Source organism: Nematolebias whitei, chromosome 14 (genome assembly GCF_014905685.2).
Source record: "Nematolebias whitei isolate Nwh7 chromosome 14, NemWhi1, whole genome shotgun sequence".
Lineage (NCBI taxonomy): Eukaryota > Metazoa > Chordata > Actinopteri > Cyprinodontiformes > Rivulidae > Nematolebias > Nematolebias whitei.
In genome coordinates this window covers 1,934,855-1,945,762 of record NC_056511.1, presented here as the reverse complement: position 1 = coordinate 1,945,762, position 10,908 = coordinate 1,934,855, and the positions used below count along the sequence as shown (strand labels likewise).

The following is a 10,908-nucleotide window of genomic DNA, read 5'->3' as shown; positions in this document are numbered from 1 at the left end:
CCTACATTTTCATGTATATGTTGTTTATTCAGTAAAAATGATGTGTGCGTATGAAAAGTTTACTTAGCAAACTTTTGAAAGGTTACTCGTTAGAGGGAGTCATGTGACCTGTGATATCACCATGATGGACATCCCTACTGATGGAAACACATTATGAAATGAGAAAATACCAATCTACTGCAGTTTGATTTTAAAATGGAACAGAAGAAATGAAAAGCTGGATAATGTGACGACAGTCGGGTGGATTCTGAGCTATTTAAAGTTTAAATTACATTTTCAGGTTAATCTAGTTGGCTTTCAAAGAACACAAACTTTTGACAGGATTTGAAATTTGTTCATTAATTTCAGTGCGTAAAGGTAAAAAATAAATGCTACAAAAAATGAAAAGTGATAGCAGTAACATCTGGAATAAGTTAAATATTCTGATTTGTTTTAATGGTTTCGATGGCACGATGTCTGCAGAGGTAGAGTCAAAATGAAGTGAAACCCCAATAAAGAAAGAAGTAAAGGCGAAGAGAATCAGTAAAGTGTGAATCCTGACTTCTTTCACGCAGTCAGCCAGACATGTTTAGTAGTTAGTGGCATCCCAGTGAAGCTGGGGTTACCTGGGCCTGCAGGTCTGAGTCGTCCATCATACGTAGAGGGTACTGGGCCGATTTCATCATGTCCACCGAAACAGAGTTCTGGTTGTCCAGATAAAACACCCCCTTTGAGGTCACCAGGGGGTCAAACTGGGTCTTCCACTCCCCTGACAAACAGAAGAAATCTCATCTCACAAACTGCAGACAAAAACTTGAAGTATATTTTTATTAGAATAGATTAGCTTACTGAAATGTGCGGATATGTATATTTCTTATTGTATTTTTATATTGTATGATATCGTGTTAAAACACAATCTGATTTCCAATTCAGTTTTTGGTACAGAATGTAATTTTTCATTCCACGACTACAAATCCCAACAGACCCCACCATTTTTAGAGCACAAGATGGCAATATCTTATTGGCTGAGAGCTGTCACATGATTTAGTGTGATAACTTTCCATGAGCTTTGATGAGGACATCTGCAGAGGTGTGGCCAAGCTCTGAAGAAAATGTGTATACCGACTGACGCTAGACACCATTACTTGTGACCGCATGGAGAGGCGGTGATGGTCCAGGGCTGGTGAGTTTGTACTTTACATGTGTAACTTAAAGTAAACTTTTCAAGATGCAACTGTCACCTCCACGAGTCTGATTCAGACCATTAGAACACAGGAATAGAGAGGAATACTTTCAAGCTCAACAACATAGGTTGTGCAGCCATCCTGATAAACAAGGTTGTACTGCAGAGCCTCGTGTCAACATGGATACATGACAATTGTATCCGATCGACTCTGTGCCGCAGAATGTTAGCACTGACGGGAGCTCTGCTTCGACTCAATCTTTTTTGTTCCTGTTTCTTTTGTTTGAACTTTTTTTGCCCCTACACTGCACATCTACAGTACGGGTATGACTGTGACACACTTGTGGAGTTTTCTGTGTCGCTGCTTTGCCATTGTGGATCTTGTCAATGTAGTTCAGTCCTTCCAGCCTCGGGCTCAGACCTGTCATGGCGGCCGTCTCCATGATCCTCCATCTGCCTGCACGGACCTAACTACGGACCCGTTCAGTTCCACGGGGAAACCTTGGATGTTCTCTGTCTGCCGGACCCAGTTCTGGAAGACAGTCTGAGAGGGAAGCTGCTGTGGTCCTTATCATCAAGCTGCTGATGGGACCTTCTAACAAGACTTGCTAACACTGCTAACAAGACCACGCTGCTAACAGTAGCATGGTGTCAAATGGGGCCACATTGCTAAGTTAACCACATTGTCATCAGAACCACTCTGCCAGTAGGACCGTGCTGCTGGAGATTTATTTCTTTTTCACTTTTGGCACCTTGTTTTTGTAGTTTTGTTGCATGCTTTGTATTTGTTGTTGCTGTTTTTTTGTTTGTTTGTTTTTTTGGTGAGTCGAGACAGTTCTTCTCGTCCTGAGCATTTCATTGTATTGTTGACCTTGTGTTGATTTTTGCATATGACAAAAAAAAAAAACCTGATGCTGAACCCTACTTTCCATTACTCCTAATGTTTTACTGGAATATTTACCGATGTGAACCTCCTGATGTGTGCCGCTAACAGAGAAGTGTTTGGTAAAATTATTCACCTTTGAAGTAAACAGCATTCATGAGCATGAGCACTATGCCATGTGGAATACTTTCCAGGAAGTTGGGAATGTGACCATTGGTAATGTTCTCCACCCACTGGTTGACCTCTTCCACAGAGACCAGAGGGAAAGGCCGTGATTGGTATCTGAGAAAGAAAAACCACCACATTAAAGATAAATGTGATTGATGTCAGGACAGAATAGCTCTGTTTGTTGGTGTAGGTGTAGGAAAAATATCTATCTATTTTAACCTCTTTAAACTATTTGTACTCTTTAGTTTGTACAACTTTATGTCATTTTAATGATTGTAACCAACTCATTCATGCCATTCAGTGCCAGTTCAAGCCATCACCACTGTCTTCGAGGCCAACATTTCCATCAACATCTACCAAGAAACAGCTCAGTTCACAAAGCTGCTGAGACATCAGCTCAGACTTTATCATTTCCAAACTCTCCGGGGTCCACCACTCTGCAGATAAACCTGTGGAAAACCTTTAGGACACTCCGAAGGTCAGACTGTGGAATGCTCAGAGGAATGAGCTCTATGTCAGACTCTAGCACATATGTGTCATACTCAAGGCCAAATGTGTCCCTAGTTGATAGATTATCTGGCCCCCAAGATGATGTGTGAAACGTAAAATACTTCTATCTCTTTCATTTTTTTCCAGTAATCTTTGATTGTGATACCAAAAGCACGGCAGAGAACATCAAATGAGACCAATCAATCTCTTGTTGAGGAACCTGTGACCAAGAAATATGTTGGGTATCTGATTTGTTTATTTAGATTCTGAAATTGGCCCTTAGTTTGAAAAAGGTTTTAATTTTGACCCCCTTTTGTAAGTGAGTTTGACACCCCTGATCTAGCAGGTTCAAGGTCATAGGTCATGGTCTCTTCTCACTAAAAATTATATAGCAACTCGATTTAGGTTTGGAAGGTTTCGTCTGAAGGAACCAGAAGACTTCTGGACCAGCATCTTTTGGAGACATGAGACCATCATATGACTCTTGGGCCTTAATGCCAAACACTAGCTGTCAGCACGGAGGTGGAGGGCTGATGGTTCAGGCTACTATCAGTCACTGAATGGACCAGGAACTCCTCTGGAGACCAAAGGTTTTTGGAGTCCAACAGCTTAAGCTTGGAGCAAACTGGATCCAACAGGACCATGATCCCAAACACAGCAGCTGTGGTGGACCTTCAGAGGAGGGTCCAGCTCTACACAAACATTTCTGCAAGCTGTAGAATCACAAAACGAGGCTTGAACAGCCTTCCTTGGGTTAGGGTGTGGGTTAAGGCTTTACTTGACTCACAACCAAGAAAACTCATGTTTGTTCAAGATATTTCTCTTCACTGCCAAATTACAAATAAGTTTTTATCTTCCAGAACAAGAGGACTCTGAAATGAATAATCCCATTTTTTCCCAAAGTTTCCTAAATAAAGCTCATACCTGGCCAAAGACTCCTCAATGAAAGACGTCTTCACTTCAAACCCTTGTGAATAAAAAGAAAAATGCAGAATATGGAGATGAAATTTACATCAAATGTATGAAAATGTGACGACCAATCACCAACAAAGCGGTGCTCATTGTCTCAAACCTGGTCTCAGGTACATTCTCGCTGCTACCTCCAACGATGTGTGGCTGAAATGAGGTAGAAGGCTTCCCAGGACATGATGGTAACATGGCAGGTGTTGGGCATGAAGGCTCTGCAGAAGAAGCTTCTCTGTCTCGTTGTGAGCACCTGAGAGAATCACGTTGTTTAGCCAACAGATACAGTGAGGAAAATGAGTGTACGTATTTGAACACCCTGCAACTTTGCAAGTTCTCCCACTTAGAAATCACGGAGGGGTCTGAAATTTTCATCTTAGGTACATGTCCACTGTGAGAGACATAATCTAAAAAAAAATTTTAAATACAGAAATAACAATGTATGATTTTTTAAACAATTTATTTGTGTGTTACTGCTGCAAATAAGTATTTGAACACCTGCCAATCAGCAACAGTTCTGGCCCTCAAAGACCTGTTAGTCCACCTCTAAAAAGTCCACCTCCATTCCACTTCTTATTCTAAATGAGAAGCACCTGTTTGAGGTGGTTAGCTACATAAAGACACCTGTCCACCCCACACAATCAGTAAGACTCCAACTACTGACATGGCTAAGACCAAAGAGCTGTCCAAATGGTAAATGGACTGTACTTATATAGCGCCTTTCTATCTTATTTCAAGATACTCAAAGCGCTTTACACAACAATCTGTGTCCTCATTTACCCATTCATACAGCTCTATACTAGATCCCTACAAAGCCAATTGAACAAATCATTCTAAAGAGACTAATCAGAGCTTTATCACATTCAATCACTGATGGGACACACAACGGAGGCTATGAGGGGTTCAGTGTCTTGCCCAGGGACACTTCGGCATGTGACTGCTGGTGGATTCGAAACCCCAACTCTCACATTGGAGGACGACTGCTCTAACCACTCAGCCACAGCCGCCCCAAAGACACCAGAGACAAAGTTGTAGACCTCCACAAGGCTGGAAAGGGCTACGGGGCAATTGCCAAGCAGCTTGGAGAAAAAAGATCAACTGTTGGAGCAATTATTAGAAAATGAAAGAAGCTAAACATGACTGTCAGTCTCCCTCGGACTGGGGCTCCATGCAAGATCTCACCTCGAGGCGTATCAGTGATCCTAAGAAAGGTGAGGAACCAGCCCAGAACTACACGGGAGGAGCTGGTCCATGACCTGAAGAGAGCTGGCACCACTGTTTCCATGGTTACTTTGGGTAATACACTAAGATGTCATAGTTTAAATCATGCATGGCACGGAAGGTTCCCCTGGTTAAATCAGCACACGTCCAGGCCTGTCTGAAGTTTGACCATGACCATCTGGATGATCCAGAGGAGTCATGGGAGAAAGTTCTGTGGTCACATGAGACCAAAATAGAACTTTTTGGTGTTTTTGGGATGGTATTCATCATTCTTCGTCCTCCCAACACGGCGAGTGGAATTAAGACCATCCCTACTGTGAAGCATGGGGGTGGAAGCATCATGCTCTGGAGGTGTTTTTCTGCACATGGGACAGGGCGACTGCACTGTATTAAGGAGAGGATGACCGGGGCCATGTAGTGAGAGATTCTGGGGAACAACCTCCTTCCTTCAGTTAGAACATTGAAGATGAGTCGTGGCTGGGTCTTCCAACATGACAATGACCCGAAGCACACAGCCAGGAGAACCAAGGAGTGGCTCCGTAAGAAGCATATCAAGGTTCTGGAGTGGTCTAGCCAGTCTCCAGACCTAAACCCTATAGAAAATATTTGGAGGGAGCTCAAACTCCGTGTTTCTCAGTGACAGACCAGAAACCTGTTGATCTAGAGAAGATCTGTGGAGGAATGGACCAGAATCCTGCTGCAGTGAACCTGGTGAAGAACTACAGGGAACATCTGACCTCTGTAACTGCAAACAAAGACCACTGCACCAAATATTAACACTGATGTTCACAGATGTTCAAATACTTGTTTGCAGCAGTAACACACAAATAAATTATTAAAAAATCATACATTGTGATTTCCTGAGTTTTTTTTATTTTTTAGATCATGTCTCTCACAGTGGACATGCACCTAAGATGAACATTTCAGATCCCTCCGTGATTTCGAAGTGGGAGAACTTGCAAAGTTGCAGGGTGTTCAAATACTGGTTTTCCTCACTGTACATTGACTCGTCAGGTTTAGCAGCGACTTGCATCAGGGCATGTTGCAAGAATCACATGAAAACACAGCGGTCTGTTTTTGGTCCAAATATTTGTTTCTGGAGACATTTATGGTTAGAAAATCCACAGACTAGGCAATTATGATCTGACCTCAAACCAGTCTGTGTGGAAATCAATGTAGCTAGCTGCCAAAATGCACCTTTTTCCAGGCAGCAGATTAGTTGCAACATCAAGAAATCATCATGGTATGTGTGGATACATCACAGAGAAAGACTCCAACGTCAGAAAAAGAGTAAGTACGCTCAATCATCCAGATCAGTAAATCACAAAAAAGTTGAATCATGTCATCTGGACAGTTTCTTTTTTGAAGAAACATTTCAAAAGACTTCATCAGTCTGAGGCCTTCCAACACAATCTGTCATATAAATAGCACCTTATTGACATGTTTCAGTAGAATAGAATAGAATAGAATAGAATAGAATAGAATAGAATTCAACTTTATTGTCATTGCACATGTCACAAGTACAAAGCAACAAACTGCAGTTTGCATGTATCCAGAAGTGCTTAGCAAAAAAAAAAAAAAAAAAAGAAATTGGTAGATATATATTACAATATACAGTAAGTTTCTTTGAATATACTAAAAGTATAAATATATACATGTTGCGAGTGTACAGACTATGAACAGGTTATAAATATAAAGGGGTATAAACAAACTATATAAAAGAAAATATATATATAAGTATGTGAGTACTTCAGCCCAGTGATGCTCCGGTGATGTGTTGGGCGGCTTTCATCACCCTCTGCAGCGCCTTCCGGTCTGAGGCAGAGCAGCTCCCATACCAGACTGTGATGCAGTTGGTCAGGATGCTCTCAATGGTGCAGCGGTAAAAGTTCACCAGGATGTCTGAGGACAGGTGGTTCTTCCTCAGAGTCCTCAGAAAGAAAAGGCGCTGGTGAGCTTTCTTGACCAGCTTGGAACAGCCGGTCGTCCAGGTGAGATCCTCGGATATGTGGACACCCAGGAACTTGAAGCTGTTCACACGCTCCACCACCATCCCCTTGATGTAGATGGGTGGATGTGGGCCAGAGGTCCTTCTGAAGTCCACGATGAGCTCCTTAGTCTTCTCAGTGTTGAGCAGCAGGTTGTTGGTGTCACACCTATAAGCGGTCTCATAGTTGTTGTTTTTTTATGAGGCCGATTACCGTGGTGTCATCTGCAAACTTAATGATGGTATTGGAACTAACAGGTTTGCAGTCATGGGTGAAGAGGGAGTAGAGGAAGGGACTCATCACACAGCCTTGTGGTACACCGGTGTTAATAGTGATGGTAGATGAGCATTGGTTATCCAGCTGGACATGTTGGGGTCGGTAGGTCAGAAAGTCCAGTAACCAGTTGCACATGAGGGAACTGATGCCCAAGTCTGTGAGTTTTGTGATGAGTTTTGAGGGGATGACTGTGTTGAATGCTGAACTAAAATCTATGAACAGCATCCGGGCAAAGGTGTTTTTGTTATCCAAGTGTGAGAGAACAGAGTGCAGCGCTATGGAGACTGCATCCTCTGTGCTCCTGTTCTGGTGGTATGCAAATTGTTGGGGGTCCAGGGTGGGGGGGACAGGATTTGAGGTGTACTAGGACCAGCTGCTCAAAACACTTTGTGATGATGGAGGTGAGGGCTACCGGACAGTAGTCGTTGAGTCAGAGTCAGAGATTCTTTATTGTCATTGTCACCTCATGTGGTACATGTGGTGGAGCGAAATTATGTCCACAGGGTCCCAGTTACATCCAACAATAAAATGTATAAGAAAAACAGTAATAACATCTAAGATATGAACTAAGAAAAACATCAACTAAAAATACACTAAGCACTCATAACATAAAACATTGAACATCAGCACAAACATGAACATGAGTCTGTGAGCAGATGTGCACGCATGAACACATCCAACATTGAAACAGATCAGCAGCAACATGAAACAGATCAGCAGCAACATGAAACAGATCAGCAGCAACATGAAACAGATCAGCAGCCACATTGAAACAGATCAGCAGCAACATGAAACAGATCAGCAGCAACATGAAATAGATCAGCAGCAACACTGAAACAGATCAGCAGCAACATGATGTGATTTTTCACAGTGATTATTCTGGTTAGAGATTCATGAGTCTAACAGCCTCAGGGTAGAAGCTGTTCCTCAGTCTAGTGGTTCTACACTTAATGCTCCTCAACCTCCTTCCTGAGGGGAGCGGGTCAAAAAGTGTGTGTGCTGGGTGAGTGGGGTCCTTCATGATGCAGGTGGCCCTCTTCCTGCATCTGGAGGTGTAGATGTCTGTGATGGTGGGGAGACTGACTCCAACATCTTCTGTGCAGCCTTCACCACTCTCTGCAGAGCTTTTCTTTCTGCAGCTGTGCAGCCTCCATGCCACACGTTGATGCTGGAGCACAGGATGCTCTTCACTGCACACCTGTAGAAGGAAGTGAGGACTGAGCTTCCAGACTTGCTGCTGACAACCAAAACCAGCTGATCACATGCTCAAGAAGGACCATCAGCCTAACAATGGATCATTAGCACACTGATGGCTGTTTACTACTCGCAGAGGGCTGAGTGATACTAGCAATCACAGCATTGTAAGAGGGGGACAGTTGAACCTGGAGGCTCCACCCCTGTTTAATGATGGATGGTTTCTTTTCACAAAGATGGCCTCCTTTACTCCTCTCTCAAACCATCGTTCCTCTCTGTCCAGGATGTGAACATCTTCATCCCTGAAAGAGTGACCGCTGGCCTGGAGATGAGTGTAGACCTCAGAGTCCTGGCCTGATGATGTTGATCTTCTGTGCTGGGCCATCCTTTTGGCCAGTGGCTGTTTAGTTTCCCCGATGTAAGACTGATCACCCTCCTGACACTGAACAACATACACAACATTACTCTGTTTGTGCCGGGGGACTGGATCTTTGGGATGAACCAGTCTTTAATGTATTTTGGGGTTTAAAAGCCACTGGGACGTTATGTTTAGAAAACAAACATCTCAGTTTCTCTGATACTCCCTCAACATATGGAATGACCACTGGTCTGGGTCTGGGTTCCTCCTTTTCACCTGTTGGCTGACTGGAGTCCTGTTTGGGTTTCTTCTCTGCTTTCAGGAAGGCCCAGTTAGGATATCCACATTGCTCTAGAGCCTGTCTTGTGTGGGATTTCTCCTTCTGCCTGGCTCCTGAGCTAGTGGGGATGCTGTCTGCTCTGTGGTACAGAGTCCTGATGACTCCTAACTTGTGCTCCAAAGGGTGATGGGAGTCAAATGCATCTTGAACTGGCTGTAACTACAGTACCCACCACTGCACCCAGTATTCACTGGTTAACTGGTCACCATTAACTTCACACAGACTCTCCCACTGGTACATTTTCATCTTTAAATCACTTTTTGGTCTGTTGCCTTCATACATCTCCTCCTACATGTCTCTGTGTGAGTGCAGCTACAGCGTGCGCTCTCAGGACATCATTACCTGCAGTGTTCCCTCAGTGAGGACTGAACTAGACAAAAGGACCTTCTCCTACTCCGCTCCTGTTTCCTGGAATATCTTGTAAAAACACCTGAAGCTCTCGACCTTTGACCTCTCTAAGTCTCTAAGCTTCAAAAATCTGATAAGTTCCCGCAAGAACCAGCACAGACATGTTCCTGTTTTTAGTTTTCTACACCGCCTAACATTCTAGCTGTTTTTGTTGTTTTTTTAAACCATTTTCTTTCATTTTATTCTTCTCAGTTGATAAGCTTTTTTATAAAACGATTGTCTCCTGTTGTCATCACTCTTTGTTAAAATCAGGTCTCTCTTGTAAAAGAGTCCTCGAGGCTCAATGAGACTAATCTGTAGAAATAAAGGTTGAATGAAAAAAAAAGATGCTTGGAGTTTATGGGTCGACGTCCCCTCTGGAGAGCTGTGAGGATTACTGGACCCAGCGTGATGTGGAGATGAGAATGATAAGTAAAACAGTTGGCTCAAAGAGGAAACAGAGTCTGACAAACCTACGGTGAGATGAGCGAGTGCAAAGGCCAAGCTGAGCGGGGACAGGATGACGTTGGGCTGCTGTGGGCTGACAGGAAGTTTGTCCAGCAGCTTTAAACCCAGTCGCTCTACAGCGCCCCCGATCGCCTTGTAGTCCTCATGGCTGAATGTTCCTCCACAGTCATGAACCTTCTTCTTTTCCTCTTCAGCGGTGGAGCTGGAAACTTCTGGAGCTGCCGTACTGAGCTCGTCCTGACGAAACACAGGCAAAGTTTGCTTTGTGACGGTTTCATAAAATGAAACAAATGACAGTTAAAGCTTCAGCTCGGCTCAGCTCACCAAAAAGAGACGGCTCTTTAGGAGCCGTAATGTTCACCCCTAGTTAAAACAACCAATCAACTGCCAGCTTTTAGTTCATGGAAACCGTAAAATTGTTCTTACAGTCAGAACCGGTTGGCAGAGACAAAGCAGGAGAAGAAGAAGACACGACTTCATGTCCAAAGCAGCAGCCTGAAAACAGAAACACCGACTATGATTGATCAGATTCATCACAGCAGCAGCCTCTCCGGTTCTTAGGATTACAAACCTTTACCGGTAAATCTACTCCATACAGTTACTCACAACTTTTAATTCCAGTCTGTAAAGGGTTTCTCAAACTTAAACCAATTAGAAATGTGTTCTCCTTGGTGACTGATGAATACTCCATGAAGGCAACGGTGCCAACGAGGCACAAATATCAGAAAAATTAGATTGTTTTCTGTATCCTTACAACATGCAGCTTCAGATATTTTTAACAAAACGTCTCTTTGAAGATATTCCCTGGACCTAAGGATGTCTTTATTTGTGTCTCCATCAACAAGCTTCTTGTCAAATCCTGCCTGATATTTGACTGCTCTTCTTCTTCTTCTTCTTCATATTATCACTATTATTATTATTATTATTATTATTATTATTTATTATTATTATTACTATTATTATTATTATTATTATTATTATTATTATTATTATTATTATTATTATTATTAT

General features: G+C 42.9%; 1 protein-coding gene across 1 annotated transcript in view; it reads right to left on the bottom strand.

The window, feature by feature from the left end:
- Positions 1 to 10,908, bottom strand: part of serpinf2a (serpin peptidase inhibitor, clade F (alpha-2 antiplasmin, pigment epithelium derived factor), member 2a) — an 18,088-nt gene that overhangs the window by 2,623 nt on the left and 4,557 nt on the right. Inside the window, exons 2-7 of the mRNA XM_037687215.1 lie at positions 10,324 to 10,392; positions 9,903 to 10,134; positions 3,775 to 3,918; positions 3,627 to 3,669; positions 2,182 to 2,327; positions 606 to 748 (exon numbers count right to left, since the gene is read on the bottom strand). Coding sequence (XP_037543143.1) covers positions 606 to 748; positions 2,182 to 2,327; positions 3,627 to 3,669; positions 3,775 to 3,918; positions 9,903 to 10,134; positions 10,324 to 10,377 — 762 coding nt within the window. The 5' untranslated portion in view covers positions 10,378 to 10,392. The remainder of the gene's footprint in view (positions 1 to 605; positions 749 to 2,181; positions 2,328 to 3,626; positions 3,670 to 3,774; positions 3,919 to 9,902; positions 10,135 to 10,323; positions 10,393 to 10,908) is intronic.